The 23006-nt window shown below is 38.2% G+C and overlaps 1 protein-coding gene across 1 annotated transcript in view; it reads left to right on the top strand.

Moving 5' to 3' along the window:
• Nucleotides 1-3979: 3979 nt before the first annotated feature.
• KCNU1 (potassium calcium-activated channel subfamily U member 1) overlaps nucleotides 3980-23006 on the top strand; it is a gene marked incomplete at both ends in the record, with an annotated part of 145251 nt that continues 126224 nt past the window's right edge. Inside the window, 6 exons of the mRNA XM_084232597.1 lie at nucleotides 3980-4174; nucleotides 7269-7388; nucleotides 16917-16978; nucleotides 18046-18136; nucleotides 20365-20476; nucleotides 21456-21531. Coding sequence (XP_084088723.1) covers nucleotides 3980-4174; nucleotides 7269-7388; nucleotides 16917-16978; nucleotides 18046-18136; nucleotides 20365-20476; nucleotides 21456-21531 — 656 coding nt within the window. The remainder of the gene's footprint in view (nucleotides 4175-7268; nucleotides 7389-16916; nucleotides 16979-18045; nucleotides 18137-20364; nucleotides 20477-21455; nucleotides 21532-23006) is intronic.

The following is a 23006-nucleotide window of genomic DNA, read 5'->3' as shown; positions in this document are numbered from 1 at the left end:
GTACTAGAGGCATGGATTACACAAAAAGATGTTTACCCCAGAAACAGCTTGCTGTGCTTTGACTTCACCATAATGTGAGTGATCAGCTGAGGTAAAATCATCTTCATCCTTGAACTGGTCCTGTCATTTAACAAATGCATGAACTCAGGCTGAGGATGTCTTAAGCAGTGTGTTTCACTGGCAGTGTGATTGTTCCTGGGGTGTGAGATAAACCTCTGCTGGTAGAATAGAAAACAGTAGAGTTATATCATTGAGACTGACAGATTTAGGCCCTTAAAAAACAACATGACAATATATTTAGTACTTCCAGAAGCTTTAAACACTCATGCACACACACACACACACACACACACACGAGTGCTGCTACATACATTTGAAAATGAAATTCCCAATTTCCTTACCAGATATGGCATGTTTCTTTTTTTTTTTTTCCCTCTCTTGTGTGGCTACTTTATTTTTTTTTATTTTATACATTCTTTACCTCATTTTTTCATTTTTGCACAATGTGTGCATTTTCATCTTGGTTATAGTCCTCATACAATTCCCACCCCCCTTGTTTTGATCCCACTCCCTCCTCAACACCCCCCACCCCCATAGGACCTGGTTTATAGTTGCTTGTTGATTTTGATTTTTACTTTATTATAATTAGGTTTTTTCCTGGTCCCTTATTTAGGTTTTCTAAATCCCTGCTATGAGAAGTCCAACCACTCTGGAAAGCTGTGTGGAGATATTGCATGTTTCTTGAAGAGAGTAAATCTCTAAAATGAAACATTTATTCAAACTCATTATACAGTATAATTTTTCCAGAATATTTGAGTGCCCAGAGGTAAATTACAGAGATGTGTACAGAGTAAAACTATTTTTCTAATCAAATCACTGGCATGTTAAAAACTTCATCTGTACTTAAAAAAAAAAAATATTCTTCAGCAGCAAAGTCAATAGCATAGCCTTATTTCTTATCTAGTTTTAAAGGCATAGCATTGAATGTCTCCAATTCCAGCCCTGAGGGACCATGAAAAATGCTGGGTCTGCTTTGGCACACCCTCACCAGCATCTTCTACCTGAAGTGCAGATGTCGCCTCCTGGGCTATACTCACTTGGCACGTCTGGCTCAACCTACCTGTTTCTTGCACCTAAACCCTCACTCAACATCAGTGTCTTCTCTGTATGGAACCCGAGGCAAACTTTTTTAACATCAAATGGTAATGATTTAATTTGACTGCAGAATTGAAGCAACTAGATGAGGCAAGTAGGGAGATGGGAGCAGAAGGGGCAGGGGATCCAGTAGACTATGGTGAAGGATTAAAGGTGTTTTGGTGGTGGGTATGATGTACTTAAATATCTGAAAGGTATGAACCTGCACCCCTAAATCATATCCAATGTTGTAAACCAATGTTTTCCCAATAAAAACTAATACAATTATAAAAAGAAAGATAAACTGGCATTGATTTTACCATTCATTTTCAAAACTATAATTTCAAGAGTACAGCTTTAATCCTGTCTCTCTCTATATATATATTGTGTTTCATATATAGTGTGTGTGTTTCATTTGTCCACCAGCAACATTCTGGGGCAGGGTGCTCATTTGTAAAGCTGGCATCAATCACTTAATTCCCTTAGTGGAAACCCTTTAGTTATTTCTGCTTGTTCTTAGGATAGAGTTTTTCTGTTTGTGTTTTCTTAAACTGGAAAACAAGGCGTTGCCTGATCAGATTCTTTCAGTACACAACCAGCTTTCTCCTGGGTAAGTTGCCTCCCAACTGAACAGCCTCTTCAGCAGCATCAGCCATCTTCCCCTGTGCCCACCATAATGCCTCAGCCTGACAGCGCATTTCCCAGCCTCCTGAGCCTACTGGGTCATGCACCTTACATGCTGCAGACCAAGCTTCAAACACCTCAGGCAGCCGCCACTCCTCAATCCCCCTACACAAGTTTCCTCCTGCCAGTCCGTCTTCCCTCCAGGACACTGTTCCCTGTTTCTAATTGTAAACATCTTCCCAGGCTGACTACATTCGCTGTGAGGGATGAACTAGGTTTGTTTTGTCAACTATTGTGTTTCCAGTGCCTGAAAGAAAGCGGTTGCCCAACACACACACACACACACACACAGAGATTCTGGCTTATAGTGGGTAGCCAAAAGTGTAGTTATATCATTTTATAAATTTCTTTATAAAGTGCAAACAACATGCTTTCTTGGTTGTTATAAAGAGTGATGTTGCTTCAAAGTAGTCTCCCTTCTCAGGTTCTGAACACTGAATTGCCAACAAGCTATAAATGGCAGCTTTTCCTTCAACACACACTCCCAGCACTGCTCAACACTCAGTAACAGGAAAGTCATCGAATTTGACCCATCAGCATGATAATCTTCCTTCCTTCCCTGCTTCCCTTCATCTCTCCCTGAGGGTTCTCCCTTCCTCCCTTCCTTCCTCCGTCCTTTCTTTTTTTTTTTTTTTTAATAGAGGCATGTTTTATTATTTATTTATTTGTTTGTTTGTTTTATTTATACAAGCACTGGGTATAGTCAGAAGCGCGGGAGGGTGAGAGAATTCACCAGAGCCAGAGCGGGGAGCAGAGCAGGCAGAAGGACCGAAGTACACTGCTGAGGGGAGCAGCGGGCGGCAGGAGAGGTCTGCGCGCCATGCGGGACCCTCCTCCGGTGGCCGGGGATCAAACCAGCACCGCAGAGGCCGCGGGCAGCTTTGCAACCCAGCGCTCAACCTCTGCGCCACCGGAGAGGCCCTCCTCTGTCCTTTCTTTGTAATCAATGCCACTCAGAAAAAGCACTGAAATAATGGTACCTTTTCTTGTACTGAGTTTTATACTTTTCAGATTATAACAACATGTTCATGTTAAATCCCCACAATAACTGAATCAAGTAGGTAATATCTTCAACATAAAATAGGATTCTGGAAAGTGAATTGATGTGTTAGACATCACTCAGTGACTTACAAGAACTGTGGCTGGAACTCAAGACTCCTGACTCCTAGACTAGAGTGCTTTCTAATAGCACCCTAGGTGAGTTAGCTAGCTCAATGACAGGACCTTACAGAAATTATAGGTAAGCTTAAAGGAAGAAACTATAACTGTGGCAGCAGTTCTAGAAAGTGTTAGAGTTATTCTAGAAACAGTTTGTCACAGAGCAAGGTCATGGCAGGTTGCAAAGGACAATAAAACTTACGGGTCTCATCACCTCGTGTTAGGTCATCTTTGCAATAACTGGGGGGAACAAGACCCTTCACCAGGCTCTGACATTTTGCCTGCCACTCACATGCACTGAAAGACACAACATTTCTTACACCTTTGAAAACATCAGAGAAGATAAAAGGAATTGCTCTCATTCTGAAATTTACCTCTACTTGACCAAAGGGTTTGCCAGTAGAGCAGGGATAAAAAACAAAAAAGGAGAGGGTCCCATAAAAGATAGAGCAACTAACAATTGGACTCAAATAACAATTGACCACAGTTCACACTGGTGAAATTGCCTTCTATAATATGTGCTCTCCACACTATTCCTTTCTTATTGAAAGGATGAGCAAAAATCTTGCAGTACTCCCCTCATCTGTCCTTCCAAGATTACTGCGAATTGATGTCCTCTCAGGTGTGGAACCCACAGTTTGGAAAACATTTCACTCAAAAACAGTTGTTTTGAGGTTGTTCGACTACACAATCCAGATCGATGACCTGTTGACCATACCACAAAGGGAGTCATTTCCTCAAAGTCACAAACAAATCAACTGTAGAGTCATTTCTAGAGTTCGTGTTTTCTGAAGGCCCCTGGTGTAGACCCTGGCCTTCTCCCTCTGTCCATTCACGTGCACGCTGTGAGTGAGTACTGTGGTGGTTAGTCAGCCCGGGTTTCCAGAACCACATGTTGTTATCACACGCAGTGGTGATAGGACTCTAAAACATTGGGCTCTGGTTGCCGGAATTATTACCATGTGATCATGACGTCACAGAAGGCTGACAATTCTGTCTCCTGATGTTTCGAGCACAGTCAAAAAATGATAGTGGGAAAGACTTGGGGAAAATATACTGCACCTCAGAGATCCAAGTAGCCTTTATTCTCTCCTCATTTGTGACCTTCTTCAGTGGACTCCTCATCTTATTCATTTTCAGGCTAATTTGGAGGGTCATAAGAAAATGGAAAAACATCAAGGGAACAGGAATACTCTTGGTCAGTGTTCTTATTAGGGATACCGCTGTATGAAGATCAAAGACAGGTTTGGCATGTGTTTTGTGTTTAGAAAAAAAATCTAGGTTTCACTCAGTTTCCATGGGTAAACAGAGTTAGCTCTGATCTGGTGCCTTAGAAAGAAGCAGATCCTGCTTTTGGGTGCAAAGCAGAACCTCTGGCTAAAGGGACAAAGTTAGGGCTTATCTCCTGCTTTCAGAGAATCAATGACTTGTGTGGATGATGATGAATGTTAGCTGTGGAAAAGCAGAGGTTGTTGTTCCCAAAAAAGTGCACATGAATGTTGTCTTCACCTTCCTTTTGTATTTGAAAATGACCATTGTGCTAGATGCTACGAGGGAGGCAAAGTGGATCATCGTGGTCAACCTGACTTCACAGATCATTCTGCACAATCCACTGGCACTCATATGGGCAGGCTGCCTCCCATGTGCCCTGTTAACACAACACACTGAGCTGCACATGCCCTGCTGACCAGCCACAAGCCCCAAACCTCTTTTCATACCCAAACCGTATTGTGAGGGTGGGTGGGAGGGTGTGGCTGACTAAAAGCTGCCAAATGGTAATGACAAAAATTATGGTATTTTACCCAGACAAGACTTTAAGAGCTTATACTAAAACTCTCGAATGTTACACAATGACCGCCCTATTCCCAGGGGTTGAAGGCAAAGAACTTGATGTGTCATGTGTGGTTTGTTATCATTTTTATTTTACAAATTTGCTTCTCTGATAGAGTGTAATAATTTCCATAATAGAACACATTTCACCTGTGTGTTGTAATAAATATTGAAAAGTTACTTAAGAATTTTAATGCTAAATGTTAGGATAAGATAACAGAATGTATAATTATTTGGTAACTTTTTAAGGTCATTGGAAATATCCTCTGGTTTTTGGATTGAAGAAGTTCATAGATTTTGTTGCTAAATGAGTTCACTCTTAGTAATTATTTCTAGATTAAGGATTTTAAGCTATGTCATTGAAGAAATTGAAGAAAATTCTTAGGTACCAAATTCTTAACAAGACTGGTAGTGGCCACTGAGAAAATAGTACAGTGAGTCTTTCTCATGGTCTTAAACTTCTGAATTTTCAATACACACATGAATTGGTAGAATTTTTTAATACCCTTGGACTGTTGCTATAGGAAGTATATCTTCTTCCAGTTATATTCGTTTTATGTGTGGTTACAAAAATGTGAGAAGCCATTTGTCCATAGACATTTGCTGTATTTTTCACGTTTCTTTCGATAGTTCATGTCAACCACTCAGTCCAGAGGTATCTTTTAATTTCAAATAGGAAGCAAATGTTACAAAATGTTAAGAAGAGGGATCTAAGCAACCAGAATGCCGTACTGTTTTATTTTTGAAACTTGAGGCAAGAGTTTGATTAAAGTTGAATGACTTGTCAGTGTTATATTCAATTAAATTGAGACTGCTATATTTTTTCTCTAAGTCTTAGGGAAGTTGACCTAATGCAAAAATGTCACAAATCTAGGTGCTGTGGAAACGACTTTCAAAAATTAGAAAATCATAATTTTCTCCTTAAATGTGCATTTTTAAAAGATTTACTTCAGGGCCTCCCCTGGTGGCGCAGAAGTTGAGCGCTGGGCTGCGAGGCTACCCGCAGCCTCTGCAGCACCAGTTTGTTCCCCGGTCGCTGGCGAGGGTCCCACAAAAAAAAAAAAAAAAAAAAAAAGATTTACTTCACTAAGCACAGTTAAATAAGCCAGGCAGAAAAAGACACTGTATGACTTTACTCATATGTGGCATGTAGAGAAATTAAAACAAATAGAAGTAAATGTCTGGACTGTATGAACAATTAGTGGTTAGCAGAAGGGAACAGGATGGGGTGCAAATCAGGAAAAGGGGGACAATAGTATGGTGAAGGACAGCTTTGAACTTTTAGTGGTGCATTTAGTGTAGTTATATACACATGCTGATTCTCAAGGATGAATACCTAAGACTTCTGTAATGTTATCACACAATGTTACATCAATAAAAAATTCTAAAAAGCAAAGATTTATTACATTCCTAAGTCCAGTTTTTTATATCTCAGGTCAATTTGCTTTCCCATAGAAGTTATCTCGGATGTGATGATGGAATCCAAATGAGTGCCCTGTTGATGTCATAGTGAATGTATTTTTAAAAATCTGTTCTCTGACATCATCTCAGGAATGCACATGATGAGTCACAGGCATTCGAGGGCAAATCGTTGATCAATGTGAACTCTATCAAGTAGTCATTCAGTGAGACTTTCCTTCCCTCCATTCAGAATATATGAGTAGAAAATTGAGGCATTTTAAAACCCTGGTTGCACATAAAATGAGCTTGTTCAAATGTCAGAGGGTCTCAGCATGGTGTGGTCATTCCTTGCTCACTTTCTTCTTTCTCTGGTATTTCAAGACCAGTCACTTTCTCAAACTCCAGCCCTTCCTCATTGCTGGCTCATGGGAAAGTCATTTAATTTATCTACACCTTGGCTTCCTTACCAATTTTAAGTGGATTTAATCATACTTACAGTGTCTATCTCATAAGATTATTATAAATTTTAAATAAGTAATGGCATTTTGTAACTGTGAAGGAGTATAATTTCACCAGGACATCATGCCAGATAAGGCAACATGAAATTGCTGAAACTTTCCTTCTTTTGCTCTATCAAGAAAAAGGAGGAGAGGAGGGCAGATACTTAAGCAATCATCTGAATATCAATTTGTAATCTTTTTCTTTGTCCATGTATGTTGACGGAAAAGGATAAGAGACTTACTCCCAAGGCAGAAAAAAAAGCATGCTGCTCTCAGTCTTGATCAGCACAATAATATCAGTTTAAAGGGTCTGGGACTGAGAACATGTGAGAAAGGCATGATGAGGACTGCAGAATTCAGAATTAAAAGCTGTGTAGAAAATGCAAGCCCAGTAAAATTAATTTTATGAAATACTGAATAAACAACTTCACAGTTCCCTGAGTTGGACAAGGTGGAGTGATTTCTGGCTGGGAGCACAGCAGGGGACTCCATCAACATACATAAAACTGATTACTTGCTTTGAGATCCAGCTTACTCTCAACTCCTTTCTCTTGCTTGTAGGAGCTAATCTTATCAGACCGCATCCTCAAAAAACGTTTCAACGCTCTCCACTTCCATGGAATATTCCGTGATCGTATAGAAATGTTGCTTTCAGCACAGACCGTTGTGGGGCAAGTGTTGGTAAGTGATTTTTGCTGTTAGTTTACTAATGAACTTTAACTGTGAGGCTGATTATAGTCACTCTATATAATTTTACCATCCATGTAAGTATCTGGTGTTCCTTGGTAGGAAACCCCATCTCCCTGTGTCCATCACTCTTTCTGTTATTTTATTTGTTTTTAATTTGGAGTGACTATAATTATTTAACATACCTTCCATTCACTGTCAACCTATTCTGTAGAAGAAATATCTTTACTATGGCAAAGGTTGGATGCTTTTTGTTCTGCTTGTGTGTAGATGCTATCTGACTTGTACTAGATATTCAAAATATGTGATGTTCAGTGGATCATCTGGTGTGAAAAAATATATTATGTTCCCTTTCTTTGATTCTAATCACCTCTTTTATTTATTATCCAAACTAATCTTTTTGCCCCTATATGATACTTAGTGTTTTACTTCCTGTTTTAATCTAAATAACTTGGACAGTTCAGTATCACCTTTGGAGAAAATCTTAACCTTATTTCCATAGATTGAGTCCTTAGCTTCTTCATAGGCTAAGAGTCCTTGGAAGCTTCTGTAATATTCATTGAACACAGTTATTAAAATTACCTGTACATATGTCTATGGCCCCCAGTGTACTGCGAATTCCTCCAGACAGACAGTTTCAGTGAGGTGTTTATATCCCATTGTCTAGAAATAGCAGGTGCCTCATCAAGGAATATTGCACTGATCATCATTTGAGTAGTATAGTTTGATCTGAAATATTTAAGAAATCTGTAATTTGAGAGTATGCTGCCATCAGATGGTGGTATGGTGGAAGGAGATGCGTGTGAACTAGAGAACATCCTGTTCTTTTTATTATTAGTAAAAGTGTTGCTTCATTTCCAGTTACTGATGCTTTATTCAAACATAATTAATTTTAAATATCTGTTTGGAAGTATATAAATAAAATTGCTTTCATGAAATCTGCAGGGAATGTGCAATCACCTGGGACAGTGCCTCTCCTCTTCCTGCCTTGTCAAGTTTTGGTCTTTCTCTAAAATCCCTGTTGGTTTTAGCTGTTGTAGGAAGATTTGTGATTCTTTCTGATCATATCAGGGATTTCTTGGTTAGGAGCTTTTCAAGTATTCAAATCATGTTTGACTGTATGACAATAATATTGGGGATAATGTTTAAACGATTTCGGGGGTAAAGCAGAAGAGAGCTTACACCACTAACTGTATGAGCCCTGCATATGGAGAGACAGAGAAGGAAAGATCATTGATATCAGTAAAAATTACGGTTTTAATGATTAAAAAAATTGTTGTTTCAATCTGATTATATAGGTAGAACCACAGGAGGCATGGTGTAAAGGTCAAATGAGAATAAATACTCTAACACTGAAACATGTAAATGGGACTCTCAATAGGAGTCCCACACAAATATTAAATGAGATCATCCTTCCTTGTTTTCCACCTTTGTAAATCTCTCACATCCTCCTTTCAGCAAATAGTTATCGTTTGCCAACAACATGCACGGCAGACAGTTGTATGGAAATGCAAGTGAAAATGAGGTTAAGGGTCTTGCATTTAATGGGACTTAAATTTCCATGGCACTAGAAATAAATAAATAAGATAAATTCAGATGGTGATCAATGCTATAAAGGTGTAATGAGTGATATGTTTGAGAGTTTGGGTAGTTAAGAAGTCAGGTTACATTAGATATAGCGATCAGAGAAGAAATCTCTGAAAAGGTAAGATTTGAGCTGATACATGAAAAATCAGAAGGACCAATGGAAGAGTGGAGAGTATAAGAGTCCCAAAAAGAGCAGAGTACAGAGCTTTCATTATTGAAAGTATCAAAATGAGACTCCAGTGAAGAAGTCAGCAGGGCAGAGGAGGATGAGGACTGAGAAAAGCCTAGAGAAGCATGCACTTTATAGTAAGCAGCAAGGCTAGTCAATAGGAATGCACTTATTTTAATGCAACAGGAAGTCTATTAATGCTTTTTCTTTTTTTTTAAGATTTATTTATTTATGCATACAAGAACTGGGGTACAAGCCAGAGGTGTGGGGGGTGAGAGGATTCACCAGAGAGAGAAAGAGGGGAACAGAACAGGCAGACGACTGAAATACACTGCTGAGGGGAGCAGTGGGCGCTACAGGAGAGGTCTGCTGTACCAAGTGGGTAGCTCCCTGGCAGGCCAGGGGATTGAACTCATGCTGCAGAGGCTTTGGATAGCTTCACAGTGCTGTGCTTAAACCCTTGAGCCACCAGCGAGGCCCCATTAATTCTTTCTCTTAAATATGGGGTTGACATGGTCTAATTAGGTTTTAAAAATTTAAAAGGTGCTGAGTTTGAAAATAAAGGAATTGTCAATAAGTAAGTTGCATACAAGGCAACTTATAATAGAAATTAGGAGTACAGTTTTAATATCAAATAAGTTTGACTCAAGGCAAAAAACAATAACTGAAGCCAAATAATCTGTATTAGTTTACTAGGACTGCTGTAATAAAGTACCACAAAATAAATGGCTTAAATAACAGAAATATATTGTGTCACAGTTCTGGAGGCTAGAAATTTAAGAGCAAGGATTCATTCTTTTTACTTTTGCCAATTTCTTTACCTCCATGCCAATACTTGTTATTTTCTGTTTTCTTTCATTTTTTTTAATTGAAGTAGCATTGTTTTATAAACATTATGTAATTTTCAGATGTACCATGTTATATTTTGAAATCCATGTATATTAAATTATGGTCATCAACGAAATTCTAATCTCTGTTCACCACCATATGATTGACTCTTTTTACTAATTTTACCCACCCCACCATCACACTTCCCCTTTAGAAACCACCATTATCTTCTCATTATCTGTTTTTGCTTTGTTTTCTTGGTTCATGTGTTTGATTATCTACATGTGGAAGGTCCTGAGTGAAATTGTACAATAGTTATCTTTCTCCACCTGATTTATTTCAGTCTGCCAAATACCCTCTACATCCATCCATGTTGTCATGAATGGCAGAATTTCATCTTTTTTGTAGCTGAGTTGTATTCCATTGTGTATATATGCCACATCTTCTTTATTCATTTATGGACATTTAGATTGTTTCCATATCTTGGCTATTGAAAATAATACTGCAATGACAGGGGTGCATACAGTTCTTCAAATTAGCTTCTTTTTTGTATTCTTCAGATAAATCCTGGAAAAGGTATAGCTGAATCATATGGTATTTCTAATTTTAATTTGTTGAGGAATTGCCATACTGTTTTCCACAGTGGCTACACCAGTTTACAACAGTGCACTCCATGTCCCATCTTTACCAACTCTTGCTGTTTTTTGTCTTTTTGATAATAGTCATTATGACAAATGTGAGCTAGTAACTCATTGTGATTTTGATTTGCACTTCCCTAATGATAAGTGATAGTGAGCATCTTTTCTTGTGTCCGTTGACCATATATGTGTGTCCTGGGTAGTAGTGTCTATTAAGATCCTCTGCTTTTATTTTTTTTTTAAAGATTTATTTATGTATTTATACAAGAACCAGGGGACAGGCCAGATGCGGGGGAGGGTGAGAGGATTCACCAGAGACAGAACACCGAACAGAACAGACAGACTGACAAAATACACTGCTGAGGGGAGCAGCGGGCGACACAAGAGAGGTCTGCCGCGCCATGTGGGACCCTCCCCTACCGGCTGGGATGGAACCGGCGCTGCGGACAGCTTCACAGCGCTGCGGACAGCTTCACAGCGCTGCAGACAGCTTCACAGCGCTGCGCTCAACCGCCTGCACCACCAGGGAAGGCCCACTTCTGCTTTTTTTTTTTTTTTTTAATTGGGTTGTTTGGGCCTGAACTGTAGCAGCAGAGGTGAAAGGGAGAGTTGCTATCATGCATGTTTTTGCTGCTGCTCCCCTCACCAGTGTCCCAGCTTGGGTGGTATGCATTGCCTCCACCACCACGGGATTCTCTTGGGGTGAAGGTATAGGCATCAACACCATCTGTGTTGTCCCCTCATTGGGATTATAGACTGGGCTGCTGGCCCCGCCCTCACTGCGCCCCTAGGTCTGATACCTTCTCCAGTCCCTATCTGCCCACTGTCAGACACACACTGTGTATCACTCTGTGTCCTGATGTGGCAAAAAGAGAACCTTTGATAAATTATAGCTGTCTGATTAGTTGTAGATTAAAGGAAAGAAACAAAGGAAGGATTCCATGCTACCATAATGCTGGTTCCATTCTCAAGATTTGGTTCCTTCTGGGCTTGTGAAACAGCCATACCCCTCTGCTAGCTTGTGGGGGTTTGTTGGCAGTTTTTGACATTCCTTGACTTATAAGTGTACCAGATATTTGTCTTCATTTTCACATGTAATTCACGGAGTGTTGCCTCTGTTTTTCTCTACAAAAAGCTTCCCCTTTTTATAAGGACACTGATAATATTGAATTATACTCAGTCTTCATGACCTGAATTTGATTATAGCTGCAAAGATTCTATATCCAAACATACTCATTTTCTGAGGTACTATGGGCAAGGATGTTGACATAACTTGTGGATATGACATGTTCAACACATAACTTTTGTGGTATCAGTGAAAGACATTTCAATCAAGATATAGCATGATGAGTATCACTGCACCAAAAATATAACTTCAAGATTATTAATTCATGTGATATTATAATAAAAGCAAAACATTACAAACACATTGGTAACAGGAGCTTTTACTTCACCTATTTCATATCACATCATACTAAATATATAGCATACTATATAGAAAAGCATGAAGCATAAAAATAAGCATAAAGAAGACTAAAATAGTTTAATTAATAAGAAAGAGTTGATGGAAGTGGAAACTCCATATGCTAAAAACAGAAATCAAGCTTACAAATGTCTACAGATAGTTTGTAAAAATTCAATATATATTAGGTCACCAAAAACAATCCCAGTTATAAAACTTACAAAGTACAGACAGATGATGCTAACTGCAGCAAATAAAATACATTAAATGTAGGAAAATAATGGATAAAACCAGGAAAAAGAACCAGAAACAAAACCCTAACAAACTAACAAACAAAAATTTTTAAATCTCTGTTAAATTACTTTTAAATCAGAGAAATCAACAAGATTTAAGAATATTTAGAGCATAACAATAACGAAAACACATCCTATCCCTCACAACAAGAGTTGTTCTAAATTTATTGCACAACAATAAAATCTTAAAGTGATAGATATTAAATAATTAAATAAATGAAGTATAAGTCCAAAAGGCAAAAAAATTTTAAATCTAAGCACAATACATATAAAAAGATAGTAAGAAATAAAGGAGTTATAAAACAGCTGATTATTTAAAATAATTCAACAGAGAAAATAACAGTAAGCCTAAACAAGAAAAAAAAGAGAAAAAGCAAAAATGTATCCAAAAGAATATGGTCTCTCATTCTTAAAAGCCTATGTGTTTGGACAATAAATAATATAACTGCCTTGTTGTCTTTCCTAGAGACAACAGAAGCAAACATTGTTTAAAAATGAGCAATGGGGCCTCCCCTGGTGGCTCAGGTGGTTGAGCACAGTGCTGTGAAGCTGTCGGCAGCTTCTGCAGTGCCGGTTCCATCCCAGCCAGCCCGCAAGGGTCCCACATGGCATGGCAGACCTCTCCTATCTTGCCCGCTGCTCTCCTCAGCAGTGTATTTCGTCAGTCTGCCTGTTCTGTTCCCCACTCTGTCTCTGGTGAATCCTCTCACCCTCCCGTGCATCTGGCCTGTATCCCAGTTCTTGTGTAAATGAATAAATAAATCTTTTTAAAAAATGAACAATGATGTAAAATATAAATAAATAAATAAAAAATAATACAACTGCCTTAGTTTTAAATGAAAAGTTTTGTTTTTGAAGTTCAGAGAACATTTTCCAAGGAAACTGAACTGTTTTAGAGAACATGACTTTGAAGTTGTTTTTGTTCACTCCATAGACTAAATTCCACTGTTGTTAGAATCTTTTTTCTCATTCTACTCCTAGTTCACATCCATCTCTTCCTCTCATCATAGGTCATGTACCCCCCTCCCTTTCTGGTCCCATTTAATGTTGCAGAGATTTAAATATTTCATTTGTCTCATGCTATATGTATATACTTTTATTTACCCATATATGTACAAATACTATGAGTACTTCTTTTATCTTTCTTAACTTTAGCATTCTTGCTGACTTTTTTCCCCCTTATACTCAGTTTTAATGAGTGATGATACTATATCACATACAACCCCACCATTTCAGGGGGAGAATGTTCTAATAAAAATTTTTAGATACTAAATCTGCTTTTATGTGTATCATCCCAAGTTTTACTCCTTGAGTTTCTTGGGAGAAATCCACAAATCAACAAATTAACTTGTTTCTCCTTTGCTAGAAAATGGGACAGAGAAAAAGGGTTCTAGCACCCCCTTCAAAAAAAAAAAAAAAGTAAAGAAGAAATAAACATGCTTCTCCATCTTGTAAAGTTTGCTCTACAAAAGGGGCATTCTTGACCCACCATCTGTTTTTCTATCATGGCAGTGGCTCACACTGTGTCTTGAGGCAGAGGACCCTTTACCTCCCTCCTCCACCAAAAGTAGCCAGCCAGATGCCATTGTTCTTAGCCAGTTTATGCACATCATACTTCCTCCTGAGTCCCGTGAGTTCCTCAATCTGAGAATCCCTGTGTTCAGGACCAGAATGGCTCCTCCCCTCACCCCACAGCCTGGAAGCCACAGGCCAGCAGGGCACCCACAGAGCACCAGGTCCCACAAGGTTCTTGCAGCCTTTACCACTAGCCGGACACCTGGGCTGTGCTAAACCTTCCAACTTCTTGAGCTGAATTTGGTTTATAATTTGTTTTTCCCTTCAGAATACTTCTTTGACCATATCTCATAGATTTTGGCAAGTAATGTTCTTATTTTTATTGATGCATAATTCAAATTTAAGTTGTTTTAAATTTTAATTTGATATCCCATTCCTCTCTTTAGAGGAATGTTGTAATCTTTTATTTTCTAGAGGATATAGTGGCTATCTTTTCTACTTTGGTGAAATTTATGGTCCAAGAATATCATTGCCTTTATGACTTCTAGTTTATGCAATTTATGGGGAAATTTTTTGTTGCCTAGTGCATGATCAATTTTTACTACTATTTAATGGATTTTTGAAAGCATATGTATTATCTGTTTGATATGTAAGCACTATTAATTATGTTATATGTATTTTCCATACCCTTAATTATTTGCTATCTGATTGAAAGGGGCATGCCAAAAATTCTCATTTATGATTTTATAGCTTTGTCAAATATCTTACATTGCCAACAGATTTTAAATTACATATTTTATATAACATCAATTAGTGCATAACATTACCTATTATATCTTCTTGGTTGGTTGTGTCTTTTAACAATATGAAATATTTGTTTTTGTCATATTTAGTGATTTTTTTCATAGTTTTTTTTTTTTTTCTGACTGGAGTACTGTAGAATATAATGTTAGAATGTAACATTGCTTTCATGTTATTCATACTTGATTGGAATGTTTTTGCCCAGCACTCTTTCAACCTCTGTCCTATTGCCTTTTAGGTATGTATCTTGTAAATATCATATAGCTGGATTTTTGTTATTTTATGAGTTAAGAATGCATTTAATTATTAATTTACCAGTAGAATTATTCTCCATAAAGGTGATATTTTATTGACCATTAGGGTGGTAAGAGATTGAATTTGCTACATAATAGTTATCTAGATGTCTGTGACTTCTAACAAATGGGAGGTCTGTTAATAAAGAAGGGAAAGTCATGTTGGACACACATTAGGAACTCCCTCATACCTTAGTCTCTTACTAGAGAAGCAGAATTATGTGATGATTGTGAATATAACATTAGCTTCTCTACTTCCTACAGTGTAATTTTGAGAAAGTTTCTCTAAATTGGATGCTATTCATGTAACAATAATAATATTAACAGTAATAAAGTAATACAGGGAGAACTATATAAAGCCTGTAAACCATACAGAGCATAGTTAGTACTTTCCATTGGCTAATTGTTAATTGATTCCATTATTGATTGATTGATTGTTACTTTTTTGCATATTTTGATTTTAGTAGTTCCATTTTTAATAGAAAATCAGAGGCATAATCTCAATCCACTCATCTTGTTGGGCTCTTGTTTCTATAATTTGTTTCTATAACTTGAAAAGTCCTAAATAGTCCATTAAAATAACTATTAGAAGCAAAAAAAGAAAATCAGTATAGTGAATTTGGCAGGCCACAAAATCCATATACAAAAATTGGGTTCATTCCTACATGCAAACAATAAACCAAAAGCAAAATAAATAATAAAAATAACATTTATGATCTCATCAAAAGAATTAAAAATATAGAGATAAATTTAATAAAGGAGATGAACAAATAGCATAATGAAAACTGTAAGACATTATTAAAAGAAATAGAAGAGGACCAAAGAAATGGAAAGCTACTCCCTGCTCATGGAGTTCGAGAATTAACATTGTTAAAATAACCATCTAAAATGACCACAGCAGGCCTCCCTGGTGGCTTAGGCAGTTGAGTGCTGTGCTGCAAAGCTGTCTACAGCCTCTTTAGCACTGGTTCAATCCTGGCCGGCCGAGGAGATGACCACATGGCACAGCAGACCTCTCCTGTCTTGCCCGCTGCTCCCCTCAGCAGTGTATTTCAGTCAGTCTGCCTGCTCTGTTCCCCACTCTCTCTGGTGAATCCTCTCACCCTCCCACACATCTGGCCTGTACCCCGGTTCTTGTATGCATGAATAAATAAATCTTTTTAAAAAATGACCAAAGCATTAGACAACTTAAGTGTACTATTAAAGTTTCAGTATGTTGCCTATTCATTGCCAAACTAACAACAAGCCCTAGAAAGCTAATAGGACTGAGGCTACCACAGGGGAGAGGGAGGGCCAAGAACCAAGTGGGGAGGGAGGACAATGAACTGTGAAGGTGGGCTATGGATGATTTGACGGTGGGTGTGACAAGGTAACACAACCTGAGGGGAGAGCTCTTATGCTTCTAAACACAAACATGTAAACCAATGTTAGCTCAATAAAAAGAAAAAATGGGTAGGTACATTTACTTATTGAATATTCGTTAAAGGTCCAGTTAGTTTTTTTTTGAATGAATGCTACCATAAATGAATGTGTAGAAAAATCTCTTTCCACATAGATAGCTAGAAGATAAAAATTAAAAAATAATTTTGGTTTGTTTATTCATCTATATTCATGTCAATAAAATGGATTTGTTTCTGGGCCTCCCCGGTGGCGCAGCGGTTTAGTGCTCGGCTGCGAAGCTGCCCGCAGCCTCTGCAACACCAGTTCGATCCCTGGACTACGGCAAGGGTCCCACATGGCGCGCAGACCTCTCCTGCCACGCCTGCTGCTCCCCTCAGCAGTGTATTTTTTCATGTCTGCTGCTCTGCTCCCCGCTCTGGCTCTGGTGAATTCTCTCACCCTCCCGCGCTTCCGACTGTGCCCAGTGATTGTATAAATAAATAAATCAATCTTTAAAAAGAATGGATTTGTTTCTCTTTTTGTTGTTGTTTTTTAGATGACCCTTGTCTTTGTACTAAGCATCGGATCTCTCGTGATCTATTTCATCAACTCTAGCGAGTAAGTAAACTCCCCGGTCACCATTGTCTGCTGTATCAGTAGATTGCCAGCTAATTTGGGATTTTCTCTCAGGAGCAAAGCTTAATATACTTACACACACACACACACACACACACACACACACACGGATAAATGTTTAACTCTCCCTAGGAAACACTAAACACAATTCCACAAAAATCAAAACCTGCCTGAGCTTCACTGACATTCTTCCACGTTGCCAGGAACTGGGTGCTTTGCACACTGTAGTGTCTGTGGGACTCTAAGTCTCCATTTCCTCCAGTGTTCTCTCCTGAGCCACTTAGGAGGTTATTTTAGGCCTTTGGAGTCCTTAGGTGTTGAGGCACACATTCTGTAGTGATTTCAACATTTTTCAAAGGGTTCAAACAACTTTGGATGGTTTTTGAGGGAAAAAATGCTAGACCTCACCTCACCTGGGAATAAAAGAGCAAGTTACTGTTTCTCATCTCCGAAAGCATCCTCTACTCCTATTCCAAACTTAGGAGACACAATCTACCAAATCCAAACTCTGTGCTGATACTCCAGAAATATTGGAAATAAAATTGAGGTTGCAAGACCACAAAATTCAGACAACTTAAAATATCCTAGGGAAACCAGTAGTCTTTGCTTTGTGAATTCCTTACAGATCTTTTAGGAAATTCTCCATTGAATTTGGTTCAGATCAGTTCATTTGAACTGGAGTAACTCTGTATCAGAAGGGCATGAAGGACAAAATGTCCTGACTAGACAAATGATCACACCAACTAAGAGTCCTCTGAATACTCATTTCCACTGATAAAATGGAATAGAACCAATAAACCCTGAAAGAAAGAACATGTAATTTTCCTGTTATTTTTAGCTCCATGCACACACAACTTAGCTGTGATGTTCATAGATATTTCTACTCCCAGAAAAAAAAGTAATTTCCCTTCATATCTGAACTGAAGCATCTGGGTGGACCATTCATGCTGAATAAATAGAAAATTGTTTACCTTTCCCTTTTTAATGGTCCTATAGAGACGCAGTTTTTAAAATGTTCATTTTTGTAAACTGTCTTTTTTCTTTTCCAGCCCTGTTGGAAGCTGTTCTTCATACCAAGACAAAACCATTCCTGTTGATTTGATGTTCAATGCTTTCTTTAGTTTCTATTTTGGGTTGAGGGTAAGTACCTATTAAAAGTGGGAGTAAACAGACAAACACAACAGGCACAACATAAAGAGATTTGTGTGTGCTTTAGTTATACAATCTGCCTGTATTTTCAGTCTCTAAAACTAGCAAGGGTCCTTGCCCTAAATGTTAAATGTATGAGAAGTCAAATTCTCTCTCGCACTTGAAACTGTGTATCAGGCCAAAAATTCCAATGCAAATGAAGACGATTCCTGTTTTAAATATCATCACCCTGTCACAGGGTCCTCATTATTGGCTTCCCACCTCCCACTGAGTAAGCTTAACTGATTGTCACAAGCTGGCAGAACCTGAGTAAGCTTCTGGAAATGTCACTGACTCCCCTGATGGCATATGTGCCATACAGCTACATAAAATATCTTTGTATCTTTTTATACTCATTTATTAAAGTGTTCTCTCATTCCATATGCATTTATTGAGGATCTGTCCTATATCTAGATTTCAATGTAATTATCCATTCCATGCACATGGGTAGATAATGTATATATTATATATGAATATATATATATAGAGAGAGAGAGAGAGAAAGAGAGAGAGAAGATGTGTTTCACATGTTTATAGGTAGTTTCTCCACAAATATTTTTGCCACCAAACTAATTGATCATAAGACAATTTTGCCACAAAGGAGAAAAGAAAGAAAAAAGAAAAATGGCATCAGAAGGACATAATGAATCATGAAGAATTAGCAACAAAATTAAAAAGACATTTTTGCATGTGTGGGTAGATTCATGGCAATATTACACAAATAACTGCTTTTCTTTTGCAGTAAAACAAAACAAAGAAAAGAGGGACATTGAAAGTACATCACGAACATGAGAAAGTAATAACAAAGTTAAAAAGACAAAATATGTTCAAATATGTTTACAAATACTCTATGTGTAGATTCATGCCAAGCTATACTGAACAAAACTGCTTTCCTTTTCTGGATTGCACCTAAGCACTAGTCTTCCAAGTCTTTCATTTGTTCACAGTATTGTATACTTTTTTTTTGTATTTTTCAGTGATCAAACTTAACTAAAAGTGTGAAATCAGAGAATATAAAGTCAGAGAAATGAAGCCAAACTGTCATCCTGTCAGCTATTTCTTTCCTCTTTTATGGCAAAATTGCCTCACACCCAATTCCCAATTAGTTATGTGGTGAAAATGTTTGCAGAAATGATGCTTGCAGTGCAACTAGTGGACCTGGTTTTACACACACACACACACACACATACATCCCTGACCTTTGAACAACACGGGTTTGAGTGACTGAGTTCAGTTATTCATGGATATCTTTCTCTTCAGTTTCCACATTCAGAGATTCAACCAACCCTGATGTCTGTTGGTTGAGTCCCCGAATTTGGAACCCTCCCATAAGGAGGGCCAATGATAAGTTATAAGACAGGGGGCAATATCTCTATGTCCTAACCCCCATGTTGTTTAAGGGTCAATGGTATATCTGTGTGTGTGTGTATTTATACATGATATGTATTTCTCTGATCTTCCTTCAAAACTTACTCTGACCACACTGACCTTTAAAATCTTTTTACAACAAACTACTCTCTCTTCTGAAAATTCTTGCTTTCTTAATCTAAATAGAAAAGTTCATTAACAAAAACTTTGATCAACTATGACTATACTTTTTCCATTGAAGATTATCTTAAATCATATATCTTCATTGTTCACAGTAGGAATTTCTCTATATAATTACACATAACATAAAACTCTGGAAATAGAAGGAAGGTCAAGGTGTTTAGTGTGAGGTATGTGAGTCTATCGGAGATCTACTTAAGTAAAATAGGTTCATGTTACCTATTGAACATCCACTAAACATACCATCTAGCTATATATATATATATTTATCTATATAGCTATATAAATATACATGTATAATAGAATGACATCAAATTTTCAGCTGATGAATAAAATGAAACCACGCTGTCCACTTTAAAATTATTTTTTAAAAAAGATTTTATTTATTTTTGCATAGAACCTGGGTACAGACCAAAGTTGTGGGGGTGAGGGGTGAGAGGATTCACCAGTAACAGAGTAGGAAAATGAACAGTCAGATTTACTGAAATACACTGCTGGGGAGCAGTTGGCAAGACTCAGGCCGTTGTGGTGATAGAGCTGAGACTTAACCCCTAGGCCATCAGGGAAGACCCCACTTTAAAATTCTTGAGGGTAGTGAAAGCCAATGGGAGTCTTTTGTTTCCATTTCACAGTTTCTGGCAGCTGCTGACAAGATCAAGTTCTGGATGGAGATGAATTCCATTGTGGACATTTTTACCATCCCACCAACCTTTATTTCTTATTATTTGAAGAGTAATTGGCTAGGTAAGTGTGTTGGAGGAATCAGGAACAATCTCTAAAAATATCCTCAACACTCATCCATAAGTATCCTCCATTTTCCTCGAAAGCATAGTTTAAAAAAATCTCCCCGCTCTGATTGCACAGTATTGTAATATATTTTCAGAACTCATTATTTTTGTACTCAGTAGCTATGGATGTACCTGATGCACAGTCAGTATTTATTGTTTATTAACTGATTCATCCACAAACTGAAAGGCAAGGCCCTAATATCCCCCATGACACCTGTGTGCTGGGATACTTTATGGATTGGGAAAGATGAAAGTCCTAACCCCTATGTTAAGAGGAAATGTCTGCTTCAGTTTTTGAAAGCAACAAATCATCCTATCCGGACATGTTGTGATATGTTAAAGATTTGTTTAATTAATTGCTTCACCTTTAAGCTGGATATATTGACAGTGCACGAGAGTTATGTGGTTTCATCATTTTTAATGTATTTTAGAATATTATTATCTATGAACTATTTCTCAAAATCATTATTATCATGCTTTATAAAGTAAAACATCAGGCATGCACTGATATGCATATCGCAGATATGTTATACTATGGAGTTTAAGTGGATTATGGATAATTTGTTCTCTTTTCTAAAGAAGAGTGAAATAGAGTAAAATATGAGTAGTGCTTATTACATGCAAGATGTGCTTCTACATGCTTTATAGAAACTCAGTCATCCTGAGCTTAAAGGTATCTTATATGAAGAGGTAGGTCCTCTTTAACCCCCATTTTACAGATGAGCAACTAGAGAAGTTAAGAGTATTGCTTTAGATTACAACAGCTTTAAGTGTCAGGGTGAGGATGTGAACTCAAGTTCATGTGACATTATAGTATATATTTGAGCATTTCAGGGAAGGAATGAATGTAAGCAGCCCCAGCAGAGTCATAATTGAGAATACTACCTGCAATGACCCTTTTCTTTGGGCTACTTTCTCCTATGGTTGTATTATAGGTTTAAGATTCTTAAGAGCTCTGCGGCTGCTCGAACTGCCTCAAATCTTGCAGATGCTACGAGCCGTCAAGACCAGGTAACTATGGAGAGCTGTGTGGAGATTTCTTGACCTACTACAGATAGAGCTTCCATATGATCCAGCAATTCCACTCCTAGGTATTTACCCAAATGACACAGAAACATTAATTCCAGAGTACCTGCACCCCTAAGTTTATAGCAGCACCATTTACAATAGCTAAGGTATGGAAACAACCCAAATGCCCCAAAATAGATGACTGGATCAAGAAGATGTTGCACATATACAGAATGGAATATTACTCAGCAATCAAAAAAGATAAATGCATGGGCCTCCCCAGTGGCGCAGCAGTTGAGCGCTGGGTTGTGAAGCTGCCTGCAGCCTCTGCAGTGCCGGTTCGATACCTGGCTGCTCCCCGACCACCAGAGTAGGGTCCCACATGGTGTGCAGAACTCCCCTGCTGCCCGCTGCTCCCCTCAGCAGTGTACTTCAGTCCTTCTGCCTGCTCTGCTCCCTGCTCTGGCTCTGGTGAATTCTCTCACCCTCCCGCGCTTCTGACTGTACCCAGTGCTTGTATAAATAAATAAATCTTTAAAAAAAAAAAAGATAAACACATGCAATTTGCAGCAACATGGATGGAGCTAGAAGGGATCATGCTCAACAAAATAAGTCAGAAAGAAAAAGAAAAATACCGGATGGTCTCACTAATAGCAGGAACTTAGAAAACCTAAATAAGGGACCAGGAAAAAAGACTAATTAATACAAAGTAAAAATCAAAATCAACAAGCAACTATAAACCAGAGACACACTACAGGGTTGGGGGCCAAGAAGAGGAAGGATTAGGGTCAAAATAAGGGGGGGTGCAATTGTATGGGGACTATAACCAAAATGAAAATGCATACATTGTGCAAAAATGAAAAATGATGTAAGAATTATATAAAAAAAATATTAACGGGCCTCCCCGGTGGCGCAGCGGTTGAGCGCTGGGTTGCGAAACTGCGCGCGGCCTCTGCGGCGCCGGTTCAATCCCCGGCTGCTCCCCGGCCAACGGAGGAGGGTCCCACATGGCGCGCAGACCTTTCCTGCCGCCCGCTGCTCCCCTCAGCAGTGTACTTCGGCCCTTCTGCCTGCTCTGCTCCCCGCTCTGGCTCTGGTGAATTCTCTCACCCTCCCTCCCACACTTCTGACTGTACCCAGTGCATGTATAAACAAAACAAGCAAACAAACCAGCAAACAAATAAATAAAGCATGCCTCTATTAAAAAAATAAATAAATAAATAAATTAAAAAAAATAAAATAAATAAAAAAAATATTAAAAAAAAAAGACCAGGTAACTGCCAGCCCTGCCTGTGTTACTACTTACGTACTGCTTTGGTTTGGAAAATTGCAATGTTAATCATGCCTTCTATTCAATTGGTTTCCCATCAGAATTTCAGAGCAAAAATCATGAAATCCTTGAGCCCCCAAGATATTCCTCAATTTCTCCCATTACATTAACATCATACACTAGCTAAAAAGTTTGTAAGCCTTTTTTT

This window comes from Talpa europaea, assembly GCF_964194135.1.
Source record: "Talpa europaea genome assembly, chromosome: 4".
NCBI classification, from domain to species: Eukaryota; Metazoa; Chordata; class Mammalia; order Eulipotyphla; family Talpidae; genus Talpa; species Talpa europaea.
This window is presented reverse-complemented; position numbering and strand designations above follow the sequence as displayed.